This window comes from Prionailurus bengalensis, chromosome D4 (assembly GCF_016509475.1).
Source record: "Prionailurus bengalensis isolate Pbe53 chromosome D4, Fcat_Pben_1.1_paternal_pri, whole genome shotgun sequence".
Taxonomy (NCBI): Eukaryota; Metazoa; Chordata; class Mammalia; order Carnivora; family Felidae; genus Prionailurus; species Prionailurus bengalensis.
The window spans coordinates 90,885,542-90,911,630 of record NC_057359.1 but is presented as its reverse complement, the minus strand read 5'-3'; the positions used below and the strand labels follow the sequence as shown (position 1 = coordinate 90,911,630).

The 26,089-nt window shown below is 62.7% G+C and overlaps 1 protein-coding gene and 1 long non-coding RNA gene across 3 annotated transcripts in view; both read right to left on the bottom strand.

Moving 5' to 3' along the window:
• LOC122474520 (translation initiation factor IF-2-like) overlaps positions 1 to 11,017 on the bottom strand; it is a 32,056-nt gene extending 21,039 nt beyond the window's left edge. The window contains exon 1 of one of the 2 annotated variants that reach the window (XR_006294924.1): positions 10,565 to 11,017. Coding sequence is in view for 1 of the 2 variants with exons in the window: in XM_043565427.1 (XP_043421362.1) it covers positions 10,565 to 10,702 (138 nt within the window). In the remaining variant the exon portion in view is untranslated. The remainder of the gene's footprint in view (positions 1 to 10,564) is intronic. The other variant, XM_043565427.1, reaches the window with a different exon arrangement.
• Positions 11,018 to 19,889: 8,872 nt separating this feature from the next.
• On the bottom strand, positions 19,890 to 20,965 carry LOC122474707. Its single transcript, XR_006294989.1, has 2 exons — positions 20,705 to 20,965; positions 19,890 to 20,402 (listed from the first exon to the last, which is right to left on the bottom strand). It is a non-coding gene; the product is annotated as an uncharacterized LOC122474707 (long non-coding RNA).
• Between the last annotated feature and the right edge of the window lie 5,124 nt (positions 20,966 to 26,089).

Sequence of the window (26,089 nt, the reverse complement as noted above, 5' to 3'; positions counted from 1 at the left end):
TCCACCTCCCCTGGCTCCCAGGTGGGTCCTGGGAGTTTGAGTCGGCATCAAACTGGGAAAGGGTGCTTGGCTTTCCGCGGCATCGCCCTCGGACGCCCCAGTGTCGTGGCTCCAGGGACTGACCGGCTAGAGGTCACCTGCTTAGCCCACACACGTGTCCAGACGGGCAGGCTGCAGGCCCCGGGCGCTTCTCCCTGCCCCTCCGCGTCAGCTCTGTGCTGCCCCTGCCCCTCGCCTGGGGGCCGTGTGGACTCCGCTCCCTCCCGTTACTCCCTCTGCTGCAGGCCGGCGGCCACCACGTCCCCAGCCGGAGAGGGAGGGCCGACGAGAACACCCGCAAGCCACGTATTTCTGGTGTGTGTGCCCGGCTCGAGCGGCACCCACTCCGGTCAGCTCCATGCGCACACACCCCGTCCCGTCCCCTGCTGGATTCTCAGCCCTCAAACTGTGCCGGGTGAGGAATAACACTTCACATCTCGCTGACTCACTGGGACCGTCCCAGAGCCGCATGACGCGGGCCCCGCTGTTTACAGCGACAGATGGGAGCCGCAGCCCGGTGTCCATTCACTCATCCCCGCACGCGTCAGCACCCGTGTCTGTCTGCTGCTGTGTGCAGGCACCCGCACACGATGGTGAAGCCCAAAAAACACCCTGCCCTCGAGCTCACAGCCTAAGCGGTGGGACGGCGTCTCCCCCACGGTCAGCAGCTGGGGGCCACAGAGGCAGAGCATCCCCACCCTGCAGTGACCCCCGACTCCTGGCCCGACATCAGGCACCCTGCGTGAGCTGGTCCAGACGCCCTCCCCCGTGGGCACCCCTCACCCCACCCCGGCCTCCCTAGGATCTTCCCCCTCAAGGGAGCCCACGGAGCCCCGGCCCCACAGAGGCCCCAGCCACCACCGCCCCTCCCATGGCCCCCACCCAGGACGTGGTCATCTCCAAGGCTGGAGCCTCCTCAGACTCCCGTGCGAGCTCAGGCTTTGGGTCGGATTCTCCGGGGGACAAACACACAATAGGGCCATGTCCCAGCCCTGTGACCCACAAGCTCACGTGGTGGGTGTCAGAGACTCATTTTCTTCATTGAAAATGGGGTCTGTGACTCCCATCTCAGGAAGGTGAGCAGGAGGCACGGGGATCACCTGGCTGGGGGAGCCCCAACCCAGGACAAGACCTGTGATGGTCAGGGCAGGGCTCCATGAGGGTGAAGACTGAGTCCCTCGTTCCCGTTCACGGCTGGACTTGGTCACTCAGAGCTGAGTGCCCTTGATCCCGGGGCCGCAGTTCATGTATAAGAAGGGGTGAAGTCAGTGAGCACCCCGGGGGGGCCCTAGCAACTCTAACCACCCCCAACACTCAGACATCCCCACGATGTGCCCCCTCCTTCCTGGGCTCCCTCCCACCCCTCTGACCCGGCCAGGGCTGCAGCCAGGGACAGGCTGCCCCTTGTGTCCCGGGTCCTGGCAGGAAGACCGTGGGAGGAGGTGGAGAGAAGGAGGGAGAGGCGGGAGGTAACAGGCCGATCCTCTCCTTGCCCGTACTTGGTGTCCACCGTCTCCTCCAGGCCCTCTGCCCCGGCCGTGCACCCAGCTGGACCCTGGGGGGGAGCGTGAGGTCTGTGACAGCTGGGACGGTATAGGTACATTCGGCGACCCTCGTGTACCCGCGTGTCCAACCCACCCGGCCCTCAAGTCTGCATCCCACTGGCTGGGGTGAGGCTGATCTGAGGGTTCACAGGATTTGGGGTACAGGGAGCGGTCTGGAGGCAGGGCGCACACGGGATCAGCGGCACGGAGCCCCCCGGGGAGGGCACACAGCCGTGCCAGGCCGAGGACACGAGACCCAGCTGCCCTTTGCTAGGGAGGCCTTTGTGCCTGGCACATCTCCTCTCCATCCACCCAGGAGGAGAGCCTGGGCCCTGTCCACGCTGACGTCACTCCACGCCCAACCTCAGGGCCAGGTGGGAGACTGAGGCCAGGGACCGGCCCAGGTTACGTGAGGTGGGCAGAGTCCAAGTAGTGGGCGTCTCCGTCCTAGGCCAAACTCAGTCCTCCCCTGGGGTTCGCCCTGGGAATGAGACCCCTGAGATCCCGTCGGATCCCTATCAACCCCATACGAGGTGGGGCTGTTATATCTGGATGTCCCCAGACCGTACAGGCAAGCACACGCACACACACACAGGCACACACACACACACACACACAGACACACAGACACACACAGACACACAGACACACACACACACTGACCACCCGGCAGCGGCTCAAGGGGAGTACACCCTGGAGGGGGGAGGTGACACCGGGGCAAGGAGAAGGGGACTGGAGGCAGCTCTGCCACGGGGCAGGGGTCCCCAGTGGGCTGGCAGCACGACCAGGGCTCATACGTGGGGTGGGAGGACGTGCCAGCCTGATGGACAGCGGGGTGTCCAGGGTACCCAGGGGGCTGCCTGGGCTGGGCACTCCCCGGGGCACCCAGAGAAGATGGGGTCTGGGGTCCTGTGTCCACCACCAGCCCGGAGCTAGAAGGAGACACCCCCCTACTGGGAGGGGGCTACGGGACAGGCCTCAGCTTACTCCTGTGTAAATTGGGCTGCATAGACGTGGTGTCCCAAGGGTCCCACAGGCTTGTCTGCTGGCCCTGGACCTCCACCCCTGCCCCAAGATGCTCCTGGTCCTGGGAAAATGCTTTCTCCTCCCTCAAGGTCCTTCTGAGCGGAGGGCAGCCTGGGGGCTTGGAGGACCGAGGACCTGGGTGGGCAGCACGTGGCCAAGCATGGACCCTGGTGTGGGGACCGAGGTCAAGACCCTCCTTGTCGGAGCCCCGGGGCCTCATTAGGAAGGGTTTCCAGAGGTAGTGCCCTGACTGGGGTGAGGAAGCCTTAGGAATGAACGGGGCACCGGGACGGGAGAGGTGGAACGGGGGACAAGGGAGGCTTCTGAAGTGCTCACACCGCCCCTGGAGCCCGCAGGTCCTGCCCCTGTGCCCCCCTAGGGCCAGGGAGGGCTGCTGCCTTGACTACACCCAAACTTGTGTGTTTTGTTTTCTGGTTTCCAAGCCTGGGACTGTCATGTCGGTGCTGACCACCAGGGGGCAGGCTGTGTCCACTGTGCTCAGTGAAGCCTCTGGAGCGGGAAGGGATGCTCAGGGGTCAAGCTGGGCGTCCCCTGCCCCCAACCCAACATGTACCTCTTACTATTAGTCTGCATGTGCACAGCGTGAACTGCTCAGAGACAGGTAGGGACTCTGAGATCCTCTCTGGACGCATTCAGCTCCTGTGCCTCTCACCCTGAGCAGGGGCTGTGTTGGGCCTGGGGGCCGGAGTCAAAGTTCCCACGAGGTCTCAGCCCTCCAGGAGCTCACAGCCCAGAAGGGGAGTTGGGTCAAACCACAAGAGTGAATCCCTGTGAAAGGAAAAACAAAACACTGTCGGGAAATGAAGCAGGGTGAAGGAGGGCACCAGGGGCCCTTGGGTAGGGGGGGGTCTCACAGGCCTCCAGGGTGGCCCTGATGCTGGGACCCAGAAGGACAAGAGGAGCCAGTCCCGCACACGTCTGCAAGCAGTGTGCTGTGGGGACGAGCAAAGCTGCAGAGACTCGGGGGCACAGAGGGTTTGTCCGGAGAGGAGCTGAGGAGGAGCCAGTGTGGCCAGAGAGAGCTCGGGAGGGAGGAGGGCGGGCCCAGCCCCCAGCCTGGAGGATGGGCTGTTGTCTGTGCCGGGGGACACATTCACCTTACTTGGACCACCTGACACTTTCTGTACCAGTCTCCCGGCTAGGCTCAGCTGGGAGCCTCAGCCCCACGGTCACCCAGGAGGCCAGGGCTGCAGCCTCAGCTGAGGCTTGACCTGGGCAGGGTCCGCCTCCAGGACTGCGACCGGGCACGTGCTCTTGGCAGGATTCGGCTGGGCCTGGGGGGTCTCAGGACTTCTGTGTCTCAGCCCAGACCCTCTGCAGGTTCTTGGCACTGGGCCTCCTGGGGCAGCTCATATTATCTGCTCTTGCTTCGTCAGAGAGAGACACACACAGACACACACTGACACAGACAGAGAATGGACCCAGGAGAAAAGGAACCCGGAGAAACCACAGACTTTCATGAACCACCTTGGAAGCGACACCCATCGTTATATTCTCTCCCTCAGAACCGCTCACAAGGTCCTTCCACTGGGGAGGGGAGGGGATGTCACGAGGATACAAGAATCTGTGTCAGTAAAGAGGGCACCTGTCAGAGATAGAGACCCCTGTGCGTGCTGTAACACCACAGTCTGACGCCAGCCAGGACACGGCAGGTCCTCCCGTGGCCCAAACAGAAACCGGGAGATGCAGAAGGCCGGACGGTCACACCGCAGAGGGGAGAGCATCCCTCACGACCCAGGGCCAGAAAGGTTCACAGGCCTCTGGGCCAAATTTTGCACCAAAGCCAGTGCTTTCTCCGGGATGGAGACCAGACCCGTCCCAGTCCAAGGGAGGTGGCCCCCACGGGAGTAGGCGTCTGAGATGCGGGACGCCCCCCGGTGGGACTCGGGCAAGTGAGACCCGAGGGAGGCAGCGGTGGTCGCTTCAGACGGGCAGGTTTCTGGTCTGGGGACCGGCCGCCCAGGTGACAAGGTGAGGAAGCAGAGGTCCCCAGAGACAGCTGTGACAGGCTCCCGTCTCTGGGAGAGCGTCCTCAGGCAGAGAGGAAGGGACCGGGGGCTCCAGGGGGACACGGCCAGCCTCCTGGGAACCAGCCCCTCCGGCTGCAGGTGCACCCAGGTGCCAGACGGACATGAACGGGACAGCGGTGCGTGGCCGGCCTCGCTTTCCCCATCCAAGGCCAACGTCCTCTGCAGCCCTTGCCACTCCGCCCCTCGTCTCAAAGCAAAGTGGTCTCTTCACTCAGGTTCCCTGGTGCCCGTTCAGGACAAGGATGCCTCCCGGGAAGAAAGAGGAGAACCGGTGGGGCTCACCCAGCCCGGGGGCCCTGGCAGACAAGCCGGCACTCGGCCTGTGGGCCACGGCCCTCTCCTGCCCCCACCGGCACCGTCTGCCCTCTGTCCCCTGACCCCCACCTCCCAGGAGACAAACCAGCCCGAGGACAGCCTCGGGGCCGGCCTGGGAAGAGCTGGGTGGAAGGACAGGTGAGGGAAGACACAAGGGGTGTTCTCGACTCCCAAATCTGACGACCGAAGTCTGGGAGGCGAGAGGAAGATGGGAGGAAATGCAGGGTGTGCATTTGCACGTCTTCCTAATAGGAGAGGTGGGTGGGTGACCCAGGGACTCGGGCGGAGACCTGACGCCTTCAAGGGAGCCGGGAGGAGGATCCGAGAGAACCAGAGCAAACCCACAAAAGCACAGGGGCGGCGGGAGGTGCCGGAGACATACGTGTGCGGGTCCTCCAGGGCCCCCACCCTTCGCTCTATGTGTGTGTGCCCGCGCGCGCGTCTGTGTGTGTGTGTGTGTGTGAGTGTGTACAATGGTTAAAAACCTTGGCGAATATGGCTTACGTGTCTTCTTAGGGGGAGGAGGGCCATGGGGACGGCGCTCCCCCTTACTGGCTGCGGGTGAGAGGCCGTACCACCTCCTGGGTGGGGTCCGGGGCTCGCTTTTGGGATCCAGTGCGTGCACACAGCGGGGAGCAGACAGGGTGCTGAGGGCAGGCGTGGACGCATCCTCAGAGGAACAAGAACAGAAGCAGGTTTCTGTCAATGACAGCACCTTACGCATATCAATTCACCTGGTTATTCGAGAGAAGGTAAACGTCCACTACATTGCGGGAAGGTTCTGGGGGCCTGGACTTAGAGCAATGAGCCACCCTAGTTCCTGCTCGCCTGGAGCTGACTGGACCAGGGAGGGGTTCACTGAGCAATTCTGGTGACAGCCATGTGGTCTCGCTGGGATCAGCGGGCTCGACCAGCAGCTTAGGACCAAGCCAAGTGAGGCCCGCGGTGGAGGGGCTATGTCCCAGCTACCCCGGAGAAGCAAGCCTCCGTTCCCTTGGCCTGTCCTTAGATTTCCCATCTGTCAAATGGGTGTGTAGGGAAACACGCCCCTCGATTTGTCCGTGAACGTGGTCTCGACTCTTCCGGGCAGATGAGGAAGAACTTCCTGGTGGTCGGTCTCCCCACTGGTAACTCCAGGAGAGGGGTTGACGTCACCAAGGGGATGGGGCGGCACCCCCGGGGGAATGGCTAGGGATCCTTTTCTGGTTAGCGGCCAAGCTGGACCGGGAGCCCTGGCCTCCAAACTCCGTCCTCAACCTCCCTACCACCCACATCCTCCCGCTCGATCCCTTGCTGTGACCTCCGCCTGTGATCCGGGAGAAGGCCCGGGAATGTCTCCCAGGAAGGAGGGGCTACGTGGTCGAGCATGTCTTAGAACCCTGGAAGGAGCAGGAAGACAGGGCTCCCCAGACCTTAATCTCCAAGGGCAGGTGGGGGCAGGGCCTCTAGCCCAGTGAGTGCACACACCTCCCTTTTCTTACCGGAGGGCAGAACCTTCCGTCTGGAGCAAGGGCCAGCGTTTTCCCGGGAGCCCAGCAGACGGCTCTGGAAAGCTCAGGGTAGACCCAGACAGCCATGTCAGGCCCCGCGGGGCCTCGGTACCGGGACCGGGCGACAACAGGAGACGTGTCTCTGTGGACAGATGCCAGGTCTCAGGCCACCTGCCTCGGGCTCTGCCCTAGACGTTCTGGGTGACCTTGGACAAAACCTCAGTGTTGCCTGCTATAAAAAGAAGCGATGGGTTCCTCATGGGCTCGTCAAGCTGTGCTTCTGGGATTGGGGGTCGGGCCTCTAGAGGGCCGTGGACGTTCGGGGAGTCCACGCCTCATGCTGGTGTCACCCTGAGCAGCTCTGTCCTGTGTTTGCCACACAGGGCTTCTGCCTTAGGTACCGTCGGGACAGCATACGCCCGCCCCCATATAGGTGAGGTTTGAAACCGTAAGGGCAGGTGAGCGCTGGGCCAAGCCTGTCCCTCCGGGTCTCTGCTCCTCTGTTCCGTGTTGTCCTGTGCGCTCAGGGGGCACCAGTGGGTATGCAGTCTGGTGGCTCAGTCTACAGGAGTCCAGCTGAACCTGCGGGTCATTCTTTTACCAAATCCCATCGTCCCGGACTCGCTAAGGCCTGGCCTCGACCCAGAGCCCCCATCCTGTCCCTGATCCCACGCTGGTCACAGGGAGCAAATCTGCAAGCTCTTCTGAGACCAGCAGGCCGGGACCCCAGGAGCAGACCCAGGGAAGGAGAGGGCTCCCCCTGCATCCGGCAGAGGAGCTGAGGGTGGGGCAAGGGGCCCAGACCCACATGTGAACGAGGGCATGTTCGGAGGGGTCTGTGTGCCCAGCAGGACATAAAGGGCCACCTGGAAGGCTGTCCCAGAGTCCCCCAGGGCACAGGATTCCCGTAGCCCCTCTTTGGCCCATGCCTGCTGTCCCCCTTTTGGGAACACTCAGCGTTGTTTGCGGAGGAGGTGGAGACGATCCAGGAGGTCAATAGGTCCCACGTGGAGGAAGGTCAGCGCTGGAGGGACAGAAGGTCATGTCCCGGCCCCCTTCCAGGGCCCGAGTTGTGACTCCCTCTGACCGGACCTCTGACCTGAGCTGGTGTGGACCCCGCTTCTTTGGTTTCCCTCCCTCCCTCCTTCCTTCCGTTCCTCCTTCCCTAATTCAGCTGGGGAACTCAGGTCCCTGCTGTGTGCTGAGCACCATGACCTCTTCAGTGAGCATGACCCTACGGGGTCCCCCGGTTGGCATCTTCTTTTGCAGGGTCTGAATCTTCCTGCGCTGTGTCCCCTCTGGTGAGTCTGGGAGGGAGGCCTCTGCACATGTCCCTGCAAGGAAGCACGAGTCCAGAAGGTCCAGACCACCTGCCCCAGGTCCCAGCCTGTGGAGCCTGAACGGCAAGGCGGCCCCAACCCCCACAGCGGATGAGGGAGGCTGGACCTTCATCCCTCCCAGCCTTCTCAAAAGTGCAAAGCCTTCTCTCCAGCCCAGGATGAGCCTGCTAGAGATTCCACCTCATCTCTCAGGGAATGCGACAACCCATCTACAAGGCCCGTTACATCTCCATGTCATAGATGGGGACACTGAGGCTAATAGCACAGCCTGGGTCACTAGTAAGATGACCTGGGTCAGGAAGCCCATCTCCTTGACTTTGGATTGTCCTATCCGCAGGTGTGCATCTTGGCGTCCTGGGGCTCGGGGTCCCTCCTCCTGGGGGATCCCACCACTGGCCGAGGGCCCCCCCACCCACTGAACTCAGGGGAGCAGAGCTGACCAACATGCCTGGGGCCAGGCATGGGTCTGGGGAAGGGCCGACTGGGGCTCTGTGGGCTCTCCCAGTACTGGGCCAGCCGGTCCACTGCAGGATGTGGACTTCTCGCTGGGGATCAGCTGGGGCCTCTGCTTCCTCACATTGTCACCTGGGCTGCCGGTCCCTAGACCAGAAACCTGCCCGTCTGAAGGTGACCACCGCTGCCTCCCTTGGGTTTCATTTGCCCGAGTCCCTCCCCGGGACGACCCACATCTCTGACGCCTGCTCCCGTGGGGGTCGCCTCCCCTTGGACTGGGACGGGTCTGGCCTCCATCCCGGGGAACGCACTGGCTTTGGCGCATTATTTGACCCAGAGGCCTGTGAACCGTTCTGGCCCTGGTTCGTGAGGGATGCTCTCCCCTCTGTGGTGTGACCGTCCGGCCTTCTGCATCTCCCGGTTTCTGTTTGGGCCACGGGAGGACCAGCCGTGTCCTCTCTGGCGTCAGGCTGTGGAGTCACGGCACAAACAGGGGTCTCCACCCCGAGACCATTGTCACCGAAGGGGCCTCCTTTTTCCCCCCTAATCTTTAATCCATTGTGATTTCAATATCAAAGGAGAAAAAGTCTATTTCAAACGACCACAAAGTACAAAAATGAATCTGTCCCATCTGAAAAGTCGGTGCGGACCCAAAGGTATCTCTTACAAGATTCCAGTTGAAGGAAACCTCCAGATTAGGTAACGGAACACGGAGAGAAAGCAGACTGGGGGTTCCCAGGGGCTGGAGGGGGCACGAAAGGGGAGTGAGGTCTCTGGGTACACGGTGACCCTTGGGGATCGAGATATTCTGCAGCAAAATTCTGTGGCGAGGTTCACAGCATCGTGAGCGTGCCCCGTGCTCAGGAATTGCACAACGTAAAATAAATAAGTTTTTATTGAAGATTAATGTGGATTTTAAACATACCATGAACAAATAATGTACCAGCTAAAAAGTAGAGGAGAGAAAGGATAAGGGAGAAGAGGAAGAGTCATTCTGGTGGACGGGTCGGGGACTGGTACTGGAGCAACAATTAGAAATACAATAAACACCCCTCGAAGGCCTTTGGGCCCTTGATTTGTGGCCGGAATCCATAGGGGAACAAGGGCGGTGGCAGGAACGGTGTCGGGAGCAGAAGCAGGAACCAGCTGACTCTGCTCAGGTGCCCGCTGTCCCAGCACAGGTACCAGGTCACCTGCTGGCTCTCCGGCCCCTGCAGGAGTCGCCCCAGACTCCACCCCTGCCTGCAGAGACGCCGAGGACCCCGATGCCCTTGGGTCGGGCTCTGGAGCCGCACCGGCTTCTGCTCCTGCCCCGGACTCTTGAGAAGGAAACAGAGTGATGGTTACAGCGGCTCCAAGGCCTCAGGGTGAGAGGAGGGACGGTCCCCCACCCTCCACCCCACCCAGCGAAGACCTCTCCAGGGGCCTTTGCAGACACACAACTCACCCCAGAGCCTCCCTGAGAAGCCACGGCTAGGAACCCACACCAGGACCTCTGCCCCCTGCAGGCCGCAGCCCGGGGCTCTCAGTCTCTGCTCCTGGCCCCACACCAGCCTCCGGGGGCTCCTCCCTGGGTGGCCCAGCACCGCCCTGCCCGAGCATCCCATCCCCCACCCCCAGCCTTCTCACCCTCGGGCTCTGGGTCGGGGGGCTCCGGATCCTGATCCCAGGAACTGTGAACCAGGACCCTGTGGGGGGGCCGGGGCGGTGAAGGAGGCCTTCCCAGGTCATCTCCAGGCTCTGCTTCCCAAGACCTCCCTGCAGCCACTCTCTCCCTCGGTCCAGGGTGGCCCTCCTGGGCGACGGGGCACACGCACAACTCTGTAGGGCAGGTGTATCGGGATTCGGCCAGACGTTTCCCGATTTCATCGGTTGATTTCTGTAAAGACAGTGACCCGCGGCTGTCCCGGAGACATCACAGCCGTGCCCGGCCACCCTCAGAGTCCTTCCACCCTCTCCACCTGTGGCTCCCAGATTGGACACAGACCTGAATGTGCACAGACCTGCCCCTGGGACACAGTGACATCCACCAGCAGGGCTCGGGATGAACCTCGGGGACAAGAGGGCCACCCCAGCACACCCTGTCCCTCCCAACCAGCCTTGACGAATGTGAGCCTGACCCGCCCACCAGGCATCTGACCCCTTCATCAGCCTGCACCTGCTTGGGTGGGCCCTCCACACACGACCCCTCCTTCCACACAAACACACACACACACACGGGGGGGTGGGGGGGCACATGGAGCCGCACAGGTCAGATCAGAGTGGTGTCAGTCTGGACTGTATGTCTCTGGGTCTCCCTGTGTTACCTTTGGGTCCCTGCGAGCTAGAGACCTGAGGCGTCCTGTGCACGACCTGACCCACTGTCTCCAGGGTCGGGAAGGGTCGCAGCCACGGGCTCCCCTGAGCCTGCAGCCACGGGACACGGGCACACAACAGGAGAACATGTTCGTCAGGCAAAGGTATCCCAACGAATGAGCCCAGTCGGGCGCTGTCTCCAGAACGTGGGTGCCTGGTGACCCGGGTTCTGAGTTCAATTGGGCTCTGTGACCAGGGAGGTGAGGTCACTTCCTGGGGTCCCCTTACCCGGCTTCCTGCTCCTACAAGAGCCCCTCCCAGGCTGCAAAGGGCTCCCCTCCACCCCATGCCCTGTCCCTACAGTGACACCAACACAGCCCAGACACATCCCCGTGAGGCCTGGTGCAGCCGGTGCCACGGCTTTGGGGCCACAGAGCTGGGTTCAGACCTGGGTTTTCCTCCTGACCAGTGCTGGGACCCTGCACAGACCCCATGCCTTCTGGGGCCCCCCAGTCTCCCCATCTGCACAGTGGGGTCCTTCTGGCATCTCCTTGTAGGGGTGCCATCAGGGAGCCACCTGTAGACACGTCCTGTGCCTGCTATCCCATGAGGCTCGTGGGCACACGTGGCCGTGGAAGGATGAGGAAGGAGAGGGCCTGGCACGGAACACAGGAGAGGGCAGAGTGGAGTCTCCTGAGGTCATGGCCTCCTGCTCAGCCCAGACCCTGGTGTGTGCCGACCACTAGGGCACCTGGACCCCAGCTTCCGGCCAGGCTCGGGAACAGAGACCAGAGTGTGTCCCTGTGTCCTGTAGCTCTACACAACTCACCCTGTCCCTCCCAGTCACCCTTGACCTGGGGTGTGGACATGACCCTCCCATCAGCCTGCTCCTGCTCTGGGTGGTTTCCCCCCCACGTCCCATCCTTACAAGCACACACAGCCTCACACACACTCACAGACACAGGGAGGCTCGTGCGGCTCACAAGTCGGATCAGGGCCGTGTCAGGCTAGACCGGCCAGGCCTTGGCCTCCCGGTGTCACCTTTGCGTCCCTCCGGGCACGTGACCAGAGGCTTCGGGGGTGAGACCTGACCCACCGTCTGCAAGTGGGAAAAGGCTCTCCCTGGGGGCTTTCCTGAGACCACAGCCTCGAGATAATAGGACATAGCATGAGAACACGTTGCGCATTCGAAGGTCTCCAACCACAGGAGCTGAGTGGGGTGCTTCTCTAGAATGGGGGTGCCTGTGATGCACACGGGGGCATTTGAGGATCCCCTGGCCATCGGCCTGGCGTGGCTCCCCTCATGGGCATGTTCCCTGGAGACAATGTCCCCGCCCCACACCTCTTTTCTCCCCCAACCCCTGTCACCTCCAACGTCCACTCATCCTTTGACCCCCACACGGGTGGTTAGTTACTGGGGGGCGGGGGACTGTGTTTCCATGCAATTGCGTGGACCTGTGCCCACTCGGGGATGCCCAGAGGAAAGGACCCCACACGGGATCGGTTCAGTGGTCCTTCAGGATCTTAGAGGCTCTCATTCCCTCGAAAACCCCCTGGGAAAGTGAAGCCCTGGCCTAGGAGCCCGAAACCTCCCCCAGCCCCTCTAGGCTCTGCTCACCTGGTGGGTCCATGGCCAGTCCCTGCCTCTCCTGGCCTCAGTTTCCCGACTGTTCCATGAGCGCTTGGAGGAGGAGCTTCACCAGTCCGGCTAGGGTGGCCCCTGGCTCCCACCTTCGGGCAAGATGTGGCGCAGGAGCCTTGTGGGCGGGGAGGTGCTCCCAGCAGAGGTGGAGGCAGGTGGAGACTGCTGTACAGGTGCACCGGGACCATGGGACTGCGCACACGGGACCCCCTCGCGGCAGGAGCCCACAGACACCTGGGGTCGCACGTATCCGATCTCCACCGCCCACTCAGTGACCCTCATATCCTCTTAGGCCTGGGGCCACGGCCACTCCACCCAGGCAGGGCGGCTGGACGCAGTGGGTATGGAGACATGGGGGCAAGAGGGAAGTGAGACAGACCCCCACCCTGCTGACCTGGCCCCCACACTCCACTCCACTGTTCATCCGGGCGCCTGGCTGAGCAGGGGGAGGGGGAGGTGGACACCAGTCTGGGCAGGGAGAGGTCAGGCCGCCTTTCCCTCCTCTCCATCCCCTCCCCCTGCCTTCCCGAGAGCCCCGTCCCCCCACAAGCTCCCCCACTTCGGACACCTTCACCTCCCTGCTTTCATCCCCCACACACCCACCGGAGGTGGGAGCCGCCGACCCCATCTTCAAAAAAGAGCACCGAGGTCCCAGAAGCTGGCATAGAGCTTGCGTGTCACAGGACTCTGACGTGGCCCCGTTGTGAGTGTGAACCCGGGTCGCTCTGACCCGAAGCGTGGGCTTTCTCAGGACCCCGAGGAGGTGACCTCTGAAGCCAGCCTTAGAGATGAGGGTGCTCTGGATGGGAGCCATGGAGAGGGGCGGTGGTAGCAGGGGGCTCGAGGGGCAGGGATGGTGGGCTCCCTGGGGGAGGAAAACACTAGGGAGGGGGGAGGGGAACACCCTGGGGAGGGCATCTGGCCCAGTTCACTCGGGGCTCGGACGTCAGGTAAGGAGTCGGGGGTCACCGCAGCTTGCCAGGTGCAGGGGACGTGACCAGTCAGTGTTGTCAGAGCCAAGGCATCCTAGATGAGGAGGGAGCTCGCGGGCTTGGTATTGGCCCCCAGATAAGCATGGATTCCCAAGCACTGGCCTGGGAGGATGATGCTGCCTCAGTCTCCTCCTCTGTAGAGCAGAGCAGGTCGTCGCCTCCTCCCGGGTCTGGATTCCCGGCAGGTCTACAGATGGTCTCCTGTCAGAGGAGTTGTTCAAGTGAGGTCTGTACCCGGAGAGGTCTCGGAGAGGGGACCAAGGGACATGCCCCCTGCTAGCTCGGCGGATACTCTCGTCCAAGCTGCTGATCCTCACATCCAGGCCGGCACCGGTGATGCGGTGTCGCCCGCCGGTTGGGGGGACAGGGGCAGTGAGGAGCTGTGCTTGCGGACCCTGAGAGACAGAGCTCGTGAGCGCCCAAGGCTGCCCCGGGGCGTGTGGAGGCTGAGGCTGAGCTGACACCTGATGTCTCTGGGAAGGACCGGGAGGAGAGCCCGGGCCCTGGGGTCTCCGGGAGGGACCGGGAGGACAGCCAGGGATCTGGTGTCTCCGGGAGGGACCGGGAGGACATCCTCGTCCCTGGGGTCTCTGGGGGTGAATGGGAGGACAGTGCGGGCCCTGGGGTCTCTGGGGGGTACCAGGAGGACATCCCGGGCCCAGGAGGCTCCGGGGGGGACCGGGAGGACAGTCCAGGCCCTGGGGTCTCTGGGCGTACCGGGAGGTCAGCCAGGGCGTTGGGGTCTCCAGGAGGGACCGGGAGGACAACCCAGGCCCTCGAGTCTCCGGGAGGGACTGGGAGGACATCCTGGGACCTAGGGCTCCTGGGGGGACCTGGAGGACAGCCCGGGCCCTGGGTTCTCTGGGAGGGGGGGGACCAGGAGGACAGTCCAGGCCCTGAGGTCTCTGAGAAGGACAGGGTTCCAAACTGAGACTCACAAGCTGCCGAAGAAAGTTCCTGCCGAGTTTTCAGTGAAACCTCCTCTCAGTGTATATGGTGAATTTGGGGGCTCACACATTCAAGTGCAGAGTCACAGCCAGTATAACCCGCTGACCCCCTACCATCGCCAGGGAAATCGTCACGGGGAAGAGCTCTCTGGGCTGGGGGAGCGCTCCTCCCATTTCTCCTGGCCTGGGGGGACCCCAGAGAATGTTCTCTTTCCCTCCAAGGGAGGAGCTGCCCCGAGCACCCCTGCACCCTGGGTGTCCCCGCCCCCGGGTCCCCACTGCTGAGAAAGAGGCCACAGGGACCTGTGTCAGGAGTCTGGTCGGCCACCGCTCCTGGGGCCATGCCAGGCCCTGGTGGCTGCATGGAAAGGCTGGATGGCTTTGGGGCGGGGCCACAATGGCGTCCCCTCTCCCCTTCCCACTGCGGTCTGTGATCCGGGTCGTGTAGGGGTGCTCCATCATCACCGGTACCCGCCTTGTTCCTGCCATGGGAGTGATCGCTCTGCATCACCCATTTCACAGAGCAGGAGAGTGAGGCCCAGAGAAGGGAGGCAGGTGTTTCTGGGCACAGGGCTGGTCAGCAGAGAGCTGGAATACCACCTCCGGAGCCCCCGCCAGCCCGGGCAGGGACCCCCAAGCCGAGGACGAGCATTCGCCTTCTGCCTGGCCACTCATTCTTCCCAGACCTTGACAGTAGCCTGTTCCTTTTGGCCATGGGTATTGCCTGCCGACCAGGAGGGAGTCCAGCTGGTAGGACAGGTCTAGCTACAGGACACAGGGACACCTGTGAGCTACCAGGAGCCACATTGTGGTCTCTGTCCCCGAACCTCCCTGGCAGCTGGGGTCCAGGTGCCATAGGGGTCGGCATACAAGAGGCTCTGGGCTGAGCAGGAGGCCATGACCTCAAGGAGACTCCACTCGGCCCTCTCCTGGCTCCTGCCCGGTCTCACCTGTCCTCCCTGAGGGGCTCCAGGGCCCGGATCCAGGCCCCTGATGGCTGCTCGGGCTCCAGCGGCAAAAGATGTAGAGCCTGTGGAGCAGCTGGACCTCTTGGGGCTGGAGGGAGGGCCGGACACCGACGGGGCCTCGGCTGGGGATGATACGTGCCTCTTGGGTGAGGAATGGGCTGATACCTGGTCCCGGGGGTCACGGCTCATGTATACAAAGGGCTGAAATCACTGAGTGCCCGGGGATGGCCAGTTACAATGGCCCCCTCTGACACTTGGTCATCCTGGAGGTGGCCCCCGGCCTCCCCGGGCAGCTTGCCACCCTCTGACTCCTCACAGGGCTGCAGCCAGGCACAGGCCGGACCTCTGTCCAATGTCCTGCCAGGAAGACAAGGCGGAAGGAGGAAAGGAGAAGGGCAAGGGGCGGACCGACTTCTCCCTGCCCTGAGTCGGCCTCCACTGCTGCCTCCAGGAGCCCTGGCCCAGCCATGCCCCAGGGTCCATGCACCTGGACCCCGGGGTGGAGTCTGCGGTCCAGGCCAGCTGGGTGGGGTGGGCATAGTCACTGGCCATCTTGTCCCCAGATGTCCAACTCACCTTGCCTCGCACCCTGAGGCCTGCCTGGCAGGGGCGGGCGTGGTTCTGAGGCTCAGGAGAGGTTTGGTTCCCAGAGCAGTTGGCAGAGGTGGGAACGTGGGTGACCAGCCAAGTGGGGAACGGTTCGATTCATGCACATCACCAGTCCGTCTGGATCATCTACAGGTGCTGGGTGCAGGTCCCTGGGCACACCTGGCCACCCCACGACCCAGCCGGCCCTGGGGAGGGAGGCCTAGGTACCCGGGGCACCTCCCCTCCACCTACCCCTGGGGCGAGCCTGGGCCGTGGCCACACTGATGCATTTCCCCGTCTGACCCCCAGGGACAGAGGGACCCTGAGGAGAGGCAAGGACTGGCCCAGGACAAGTGAGGTGTGCAGGGTCCAAGGAGCAGGGCTGGTCTCCAGTCCTAGGCCAGCCTCTACCCCCCATGGGATTCCCCTGGGAATGAGAGCCCCTAAGATGCTCGGGGGTCCCTATCCACCCGTCCCTGTGAGGCTGTGACCTCTGGGCATCTCCAGAATGGCGCGTGTACACACACACAAACACATACACACACACACACACACACACACACACACACGTTCTGACTGTCCAACTGGAGATCAGAGGGGAGTCCACACTGGGAGGGGGTGGGTAATACGGGGGAAAGAAGAGAAAGGCTGGAGGCAGTGGGGCCATGGGGCAGGGACATCAGGATTCTTGGCAATAGCCCAGGACCCACCACATAGGGAGGGAGACATGCCAGCTAAGGTCAGAGGGTCTCCAAGGTGTCCAGGAGGATTGGCAGGAACTAGGGAAGACGGGGTCAGGGGTCCTGTGTCTACCACGCTGGGCCCCTGGAACTCGGAAGTGTGGACGGGGCTACAGCACCGAAGGACTCAGCTTCCTTCTCCTAAACTGTGCTGTGTAGACAGTGTCCCAAGTGTCCCACAGGCTCATAGATGACTCTGTGTCCTGGGATCTTCATCCCTGGCCCTCTGTTCTCCCCTCCTGGGAAAATGCTTCCTACCCCTTCAAGGTCTTTATGAGCAGAGCGCAGCCTGGGGGTTTGGAGGACCGAGGACCTGGGTGGGCAGCACGTGGCCGAGCAGCGGACCCTGGTGTGGGGACCGAGGTCAAGACCCTCGTTGTCGGAGCCCCGGGCCCTCATTAGGAAGGGCTCCCAGAGGTAGTGCCGTGGCTGGGGTGAGGAAAGCCTTAAGAATGAACGGGGCACCGGGACGGGAGAGGTGGGACGGGGGACAAGGGAGGCTTCTGAAGTCCTCACATCGCCCCTGGAGCCCGCAGGTCCTGCCCCTGTGCCCCCCTAGGGCCAGGGAGGGCTGCTGCCTTGACTACACCCAAACAAAGGTGTGTGTTTTGTTTTCTGGTTTCCCTGCCTGGGGCTGTCATGCCGGTGCTGACCACCAGGGGGCAGGCTGTGTCCACGGTGCTCAGTGAAGCCTCTGGAGCGGGAAGGGAAGCTCAGGGGTCATGCTGGGCGTCCCCTGCCCCCAACCCAACATGTACCTCTTACTATTAGTCTGCATGTGCACAGCGTTAGCTGCTCAGAGGCAGGTAGGGACTCTGAGATCCTCTCTGAACGCATTCAGCTCCTGTGCCTCTCACCCTGAGCAGGGGATGTGTTGGGCCTGGGGGCTGGAGTCAAAGGTCCCGCGAGGTCCCAGCCCTCCAGGAGCTCACAGCCCAGAGGGGGAGGTGGGTCAAAGCACAAGAGTGAATCTGTGTGAAAGGAAAGACCAGACTGTCGGGAAGTGAAGCAGGGTGAAGGAGGGCAGCCAGGGGCCCCTGGGTGGGGGAGGGTCTCACAGGCCTCCAGGGTGGCCCTGATGCTGGGACCCAGAAGGACAAGAGGAGCCAGTCCCACACACGTCTGCAAGCAGTGTGCTGCGGGGACGAGCAAAGCTGCAGAGACTCGGAGGCACAGAGGGTTTGTCCAGAGAGGAGCTGAGGAGGGGCCAGTGTGGCCAGAGAGAGCTCGGGAGGGAGGAGGGCGGGCCCGGGCCCCAGCCTGGAGGACGGACTGTTGTCTGTGCCGGGGGACACATTCACCTTACTTGGACCACCTGACACTTTCTGTGCCAGTCTCCCGGCTCGGCTCCGCTGGGAGCCTCAGCCCCACCGTCACCCAGGAGGCCAGGGCTGCAGCCTCAGCTGAGGCTCGACTGGGGTAGGGTCCGCCTCCAGGACTGCGACCGGGCACGTGCTCTTGGCAGGATTCGGCTGGGCCTGGGAAGTCTCAGGACTTCTGTGTCTCAGCCCGGAGCCTCTGCAGGTTCTTGGCACTGGGCCTCCTGGGGCAGCTCATATTATCTACTCTTGCTTCATCAGAGAGAGACACACACACAGACATACAGACTGACACAGAGCCAGAGAATGGACCCGGGAGAAAAGGAACCTGGAGAAACCACAGGCTTTCATGAACCACCTTGGAAGCGACACCCATCGTTATATTCTCTCCCTCAGAACCGCTCACACGGTCCTTCCACCGGGGAGGGGAGGAGATGTCACGAGGATACAAGAGGCTGTGTTAGTAAAGAGGGCACATGTCAGAGACAGAGACCCTTGTGCGTGCTGTGACGCCACAGTCTGACGCCAGCCAGGACACGGCCGGTCCTCTCGTGGCCCAATGAGAAACCGGGAGATGCAGAAGGCCGGACGGTCACACCGCAGAGGGGAGAGCATCCCTCACGGCCCAGGGCCAGAAAGGTTCACAGGCCTCTGGGCCAAATTTTGCACCAAAGCCAGTGCTTTCTCCGGGGTGGAGACCAGACCTGTCGCTGTACAAGGGAGGTGGCCCCCACGGGAGTAGGCGTCTGAGATGCGGGACGCCCTCCGGTGGGACTCAGGCCAGTGAGACCCGAGGGAGGCAGCGGTGGTCACTTCAGACGGGCAGGTTTCTGGTCTGGGGACCGGCCGCCCAGGTGACAAGGTGAGGAAGCACAGTCCCCAGAGACAGCTGTGACGGGCTCGCGTCTCTGGGAGAGCGTCCTCAGGCAGAGAGGAGGGTCCGGGGGCTCCAGGGGACGCGGCCAGCCTGCCGGGAACCAGCCCCTCCGGCTGCAGGTGCACCCAGGTGCCAGAGGGGCCCTGAACGGGACAGCGGTGCGTGGCCGGCCTCGCTTTCCCCATCCAAGGCCAACGTCCTCTGCAGCCCTTGCCACTCCGCCCCTCGTCTCAAAGCAAAGTGGTCTCTTCACTGAGGTTCCCTGGTGCCCGTTCAGGACAAGGATGCCTCCCGGGAAGAAAGAGGAGAACCGGTGGGGCTCACCCAGCCCGGGGGCCCTGGCAGACAAGCTGTCACTCGGCCTGTGGGCCACGGCCCTCTCCTGCCCCCACCAGCACCGTCTGCCTTCTGTCCGCTGACCCCCACCTCCCAGGAGACGAATCCAGCCCGAGGACCGCCTCGGGGCCGGCCTGGGAAGAGCTGGGTGGAAGGACAGTTGAGGGAAGACACAAGGGGTGTTCGCGACTCCCAACTGACGACCGAAGTCTGGGAGGCAAGAGGAAGATGGGAGGAAATGCAGGGTGTGCATTTGCACGTCTTCCTAAGAGGAGAGGTAGGTGGGTGACCCAGGGACTCGGGCGGAGACCTGACACCTTCAAGGGAGCCGGGAGAAGTTTCCGAGAGAACCAGAGCAAACCCACAAAAGCACAGGGGCGGCGGTAGGTGCCGGAGACATACGTGTGCGGGTCCTCCAGGGCCCCCACCCTTCGCTCTATGTGTGTGCGTGTGTGTGTGTGTGTGTGTGTGTGTATGATGGTTAAAAACCTTGGTGAATATGGCTTACGTGTCTTCTTAGGGTGAGAAGGGCCATGGGGACGGCGCTCCCCCTTGCTGGCTGTGGGTGAGAGGGACTCTTTTTTCCCACCTTACCTTTAATCCATTGTGATTTCAATATCAAATGAGAAAAAGTCTATTTCAAACAACCACAAACTACAAAAATGAATCTGTCCAATCTTAGAAAGTCAGTGCAGACCCAAAGGTATCTCTGGCGAGATTCCACTTGAAGGAAACCGCCAGACTAGGTAAGGAAACACGGAGAGAAAGCAGACTTGGGGTTCCCAGGGGCTGGAGGGGCACGAAAGGGAGTGAGGGCTCTGGGTACACGGTGACCCTTGGGGATCGAGATATTCTGCAGCAAAATTCTGTGGCGTGGTCCACAGCGTTGTGAGCGTACCCAGTGCTGAGGAATTGAACAACGTAAAATAAATAAAACATTTTATTGAAGATTAATATAGATTATAACTAATGAACAAATAACATAACAGCTAAAAAATAGAAGAGAAAAAGGATAAGGGAGAAGAGGAAGAGACATTTTGGTGGGGGGTCGGGGTCAGGGATTGGAGAATGCATTTGAAATAAAATATAATAAACAAAAAATGAAATAAGATAAAAAAAGCACCCTGTATAGGTCTTCAACCCCTTGATTTTTGGGCGACATCCATGTGGGATCAAGGGCAGTGGCAGGGGCGGGGAGAAGGGCGATGGCAGGAACAGTGTTGGGAGCAAAAGCGGGAACAGTGGAACCAGCAGAAGCAGGACCCAGCTGACTCTGCTCAGGTGCCCGCTGTCCCCGCACAGGTCCCAGGTCACCTGCTGGCTCCCGAGCTCCTGCAGGAGTCGCTCCAGATACCTCGCCTGCCTGCAGATACGCCGAGGCCCCTGATGCCTTTGGGCCGGGCTCTGGAGCCGACCCGGCTTTTGCTCCTGCACCGGACTCTTGAGAAGAAAACAGAATGATGGTTGCAGCGGCTCCAAGGCCTCAGGGTGAGAGGAGGGACGGTCCCCCACCCCACCCAGCGCCGGCCTCTCCAGGGACCTTTGCAGAGACACAACTCACCCCGGAGCCTCCCCGAGAAGCCGCAACCAGGAACCCGCACGAGGACCTCTGCACCCTGCAGTCCGCAGCCCGGGGCTCTCAGTCCGCTCCTGGCCCCACACCAGCCCGCGGGGGCTCTCCCAGGGTGCCCAGCACCACCCGGGCCCCGTGCACCCCCATTGCCCACCCCCAGCCTTCTCACCCTCGGGCTCTGACTCCGGGGACTCCAAGTACTGGTCCCAGGACCGGTGAACGAAGACCTTACGGTGGGGCCGGGGCGCTGGAGGAGGCCTTCCCAGGCCAACTCCAGGCTCTGCTTCCCGAAACCTCAGTGCAGCCACTCTCTCCACGGGTCCAGGGTGGCCCTCCTGGGCGACGGGGCACACGCACAACTCTGTAGGGCGGGCGAATCCAGATTCCGCCAATCGTTTCCCGATTTCATCGGTTGATATCTGTAAAGACAGTGACCCGCGGACGGCCCGGAGACATCACAGCCCCGTCCGGCCACCTCAGTGTCCTTCCAACCTCTCCCCCTGCAGCTCTCAGATCGGACACAGACCTGAGTGTGCACAGCCCTGGGCCTGTGACACAGTGACATCCACCTACAGGGCTCGGGATGAACGTTGGGGACAAGAGGGCCACCCCAGCACACCCTGTCCCTCCTAGCCAGCCTTGACCGGGGTGTGAGCCTGACCTGCCCACCAGGCATCTGACCCCTTCATCAGTCTGCACTTGCTAAGGTGGGCCCTCCACACACGACCCCTCCTTCCACACACACACACACACACACACACGGGAGGGACCTGGGGCCGCACAGGTCAGATCAGAGCGGTGTCGGGCTGGACTGGATGTCTCTGGGTCTCCCTGTGTTACCTTTGGGTCCCTGCGAGCTAGAGACCTGAGGCGTCCTGTGCACGACCTGACCCACTGTCTCCAGGGTCGGGAAGCATCGCGGCCACGGGCTCCCCCGAGCCGGCAGCCGCGGGACACGGGCACACAACAGGAGAACATGTTCGTCAGGTGAAGGTGTCCCAACGAATGAGCCCAGTCGGGCGCTGTCTTCAGAATGTGGGTGCCTGGTGACCCGGGTTCCGAGTTCTGTTGGGCTCTGTGACCAGGGAGGTGAGGTCACTTCCTGGGGTCCCCTTACCCGGCTTCCTGCTCCTACAAGAGCCCCTCCCAGGCTGCAAAGGGCTCCCCTCCACCCCATGCCCTGTCCCTACAGTGACACCAACACAGCCCAGACATGTCCCCGCGAGGCCTGGTGCAGCCGGGGCCGCGGCTTTGGGGCCTCAGAGCTGGGTTCAAACCTGCGTTTTCCTCCTGACCAGTGCTGGGACCCCGCACAGTCCCTGTGCCTCCCGGGGCCCCCTGGTCTCCCCGTCTGCACAGTGGGGTCCTTGTGGCATCTACTTGTAGGGGCGCCATCAGGGAGCCACCTGTAGACACGTCCCGTGCCTGCTATCCCATGAGGCTCGTGGGCACACGTGGCCGTGGATGATGAGGAAGGAGAGGGCCTGGCACGGAACACAGGAGAGGGCAGAGTGGAGTCTCCTTGAGGTCATGGCCTCCTGCTCATCCCAGACCCAGGTCTGCGCTGACCCCTAGGGGACCGGGACCCCAGCTGCCGGCCGGGCTCGGGGACAGAGACCAGAGTGTGTCCCTGTGTCCTGTAGCTCTACACAACTCACCCTGTCCCTCCCAGTCACCCTTGACCTGGGGTGTGGACATGACCCTCCCATCAGCCTGCTGCTGTCTGGGTGGTTTCCCCCCCACGTCCCATCCTTACAAGCACACACAGCCTCACACACACTCACAGACACAGGGAGGCTCGTGCATCTCACAAGTCGGATCAGGGCCGTGTCAGGCTAGACCGGCCAGGCCTTGGCCTCCCGGTGTCACCTTTGCGTCCCTCCGGGCACGTGACCAGAGGCTTCGGGGGTGAGACCGGTCCCACCGTATGCAAGTGGGAAAAGGCTCTCCCTGGGGGCTTTCCTGAGACCACAGCCTCGATTTATCAGGACACAGCATGAGAACACGTTGCGCATTCGAAGGTCTCCAACCACAGGGGCTGAGTGGGGTGCTTCTCTAGAATGGGGGTGCCTGTGATACACACGGGGGCATTTGGGGATCCCCTGGCCATCGGCCCGGCGTGGCTCCCTTCATGGGCATGTTCCCTGGAGACAATGTCCCCGCCCCACACCTCTTCTCTTCCCCAACCCCTGTCACCTCCAGGGTCCACTCATCCTTTGACCCCCATGCGGGTGGTTAGTTACTGGGGGGCGGGGGACTGTGTTTCCATGCAATTGCGTGGACCTGTGCCCACTCGGGGATGTCCAGAGGAAAGGACCCCACACGGGATCGGTTCAGTGGTCCTTCAGGATCTTAGAGGCTCTCATTCCCTTGAAAACCCCCTGGGAAAGTGAAGCCCTGGCCTAGGAGCCCGAAACCTCCCCCAGCCCCTCTAGGCTCTGCTCACCTGGTGGGTCCCCGGCCAGTCCCTGCCTCTCCTGGCCTCAGTTTCCCGACTGTTCCACGAGCGCTTGGAGGAGGAGCTTCACCAGTCCGGCTAGAGTGGCCCCTGGCTCCCACCTTCGGGCAGGATGTGGCGCAGGAGCCTTGTGGGCGGGGAGGTGCTCCCACCAAAGGTCGAGGCAGGTGGAGCCTGCGCAGGTGCACCGGGACAATGGGACTGCGCACACGGGACCCCCTCGCGGCAGGAGCCCACAGACACCTGGGGTCGCACGTATCCGATGTCCACCGCCCGCTCAGTGACCCTCATATCCTCTTAGACTTGGGACCATGGCCACTCCACCCAGGCAAGGCGGCTGGACGCAGTGGGTATGGAAACATGGGGGCAAGAGGGAAGTGAGACAGACCCCCACCCTGATGACCTGGCCCCCACACTCCACTCCACTGTTCATCCGGGCGCCTGGCTGAGCAGGGGGAGGGGGAGGTGGACACCAGTCTGGGCAGGGAGAGGTCAGGCCGACTTTCCCTCCTCTCCATCCCCTCCTCCTGCCTTCCCGAGAGCCCCCTCCCCCCACAAGCTCCCCCACTTCGGACGCCTTCACCTCCCTTGCTTTCATCCCCCCCACACCCACCTGAGGTGCGAGCCGCCGAACTCATCTTCAAAAAAGAGCACCGAGGTCCCAGAAGCTGGCATAGAGCTTGCGTGTCACAGGACTCTGACGTGGCCCCCCTGTGGTTGTGAGCCCGGGTCGCTCTGACCTGAAGCGTGGGCTTCTCAGGACCCCGAGGAGGTGACCTCTGAAGCCAGCCTTAGAGATGAGGGTGCTCTGGATGGGAGCCATGGAGCGGGGCGGTGGTAGCAGGGGGCTCGAGGGGCAGGGATGGTGGGCTCCCTGGGGGAGGAAAACACTAGGGAGGGGGGAGGGGAACACCCTGGGGAGGGCATCTGGCCCAGTTCACTCGGGGCTCGGATGTCAGGTAAGGAGTCGGGGGTCACCACCGTAGCTTGCCAGGTGCAGGGGACGTGACCAGTCAGTGTCGTCAGAGCCACGGCATCCTAGATGTGGAGGGAGCTCGCGGGCTTGGTATTGGCCCCCAGATAAGCATGGATTTCCAGGCACCGGCCTGGGAGGATGATGTTGCCTCAGTCTCCTCCTCTGTAGAGCAGAGCAGGTCGTCGCCTCCTCCCGGGGCTGGATTCCCCGGCAGGTCCAGAGATGGTCTCCTGTCAAAGGAGTTGTTCAAGTGAGGTCTGTACCCGGAGAGGTCTCGGAGAGGGGACCAAGGGACGTGCCCCCTGCCAGCTCGGCGGATGCTCTCGTCCAAGCTGCTGATCGTCACATCCAGGCCGGCACCGGTGATGCGGTGTCGCCCGCTGGCTGGGGGGACAGGGGCAGTGAGGCGCTGTGCTTGCGGACCCTGAGAGACAGAGCTCATGAGCGCCCAAGGCTGCCCCGGGGCGTGTGGAGGCTGAGGCTGAGCTGACGCATGAGGTCTCTGGGAAGGACTGGGAGTACAGCTTGGGCCCTGGGGTCTCCAGGGGGTGACCGGAAAGACAGTCTGGTCCTTGGGGTCCCTGGCGGGACCGGGAGGTCACCCAGGGCATTGGACTCTCCAGGAGGGACCGGGAGGACAGCCCAGGACCTGGAGTCTCCGGGAGGGACTGGGAGGGCATCCCGGGCTCTGGGGTCCCTTGGAGGAACCAGGAGACACCCCGGGCCCTGGGGCCCCTGAGGGGACCTGGAAACAGTCTGGGTCTTGGGTCCCTGGGAGGGAGCAGGAGGACAGCCCAGGCCTGGAGTCCCTGGGAGGGATTGGGAGGACAACCTGGGCCCTGGGGTCTCCGGCAGGGACTGGGAGGACAGCCCGGGCCCTGGGGTCTCCGGCAGGGTCTGGGAGGACAGCCCGGGTCCTGGGGTCTCTGGGACGGACAGGGCTCCAAATTGAGACTCATAAGCTGCCGAAGCAAGTTCCTGCCGAATTTTCAGTGAAACCGCCTTTCAGTGTATACGGTGAATTCGGGGGCTCACACATTCAGGTGTAGACTCACTGTTTACAGCCAGTATAACCCGCTGACCCCATACCCCCGCCAGGGAAATAGTCACAGGGAAGAGCTCTCTGGGCTGGGGGAGCGCTCCTCCCATTTCTCCTGGCCTGGGGGGACCCCAGAGAATGTCTCCATTGTTCTCTTTCCCTCCAAGGGAGGAGCTGCCCCGAGCACCCCTGCACCCTGGGTGTCCCCGCCCCCGGGTCCCCACTGCTCAGAAAGAGGCCACAGGGACCTGTGTCAGGAGTCTGGTCGGCCACCGCTCCTGGGGCCATGCCAGGCCCTGGTGGCTGCATGGAAAGGCTGGATGGCTTTGGGGGCGGGGCCTCAATGGCATCCCCTCCCCGCTTCCCCACTGTGGTCTGCGATCCGGGTCCTGTACGGGTGCTCCATCCGTCACCGGTACCCGCCTTGTTCCTGCCATGGGAGTGATTGCTCTGCATCACCCATTTCACAGAGCAAGAGAGTGAGGCCCAGAGAAGGGAGGCAGGTGTTTCTGGGCACAGGGCTGGTCAGCAGAGAGCTGGAATACCACCTCCGGAGCTCCTGCCAGCCCAGCAGGGACTGCCCGAGCCGAGGGTGAGCCTTCCCCTTCTGCCTGGCCACTCATTCTTCCCAGACCTTGACACTGGCCTGTTCCTCTTGGCCACAGATATTGCTGGCCGACCAGGAGGGAGTCCAGCTGGTAGGACAGGTCTAGCTACAGGACACAGGGACACCTGTGAGCTACCAGGAGCCACATTGTGGTCTCTGTCCCCAAGCCTGCCTGGCAGCCGGGGTCCAGGTGTCATAGGGGTCGGCACACAAGCGGGTCTGGGCTGAGCAGGAGGCCATGACCTCAAGGAGACTCCACTCAGCCCTCTGCTGGCTCCTGCCCAGTCTCACCTGTCCTCCCTGAGGGGCTCCAGGGCCCGGATCCAAGCCCCTGATGGCTGCTCGGGCTCCAGTGGCAAAAGATGTAGAGCCTGTGGAGCAGCTGGACCTCTTGGGGCTGGAGGGAGGACGGGCCACCGACGGGGCCTCGGCTGGGGACGATACATGCCTCTTGGGGTGAGGAATGGGCTGATA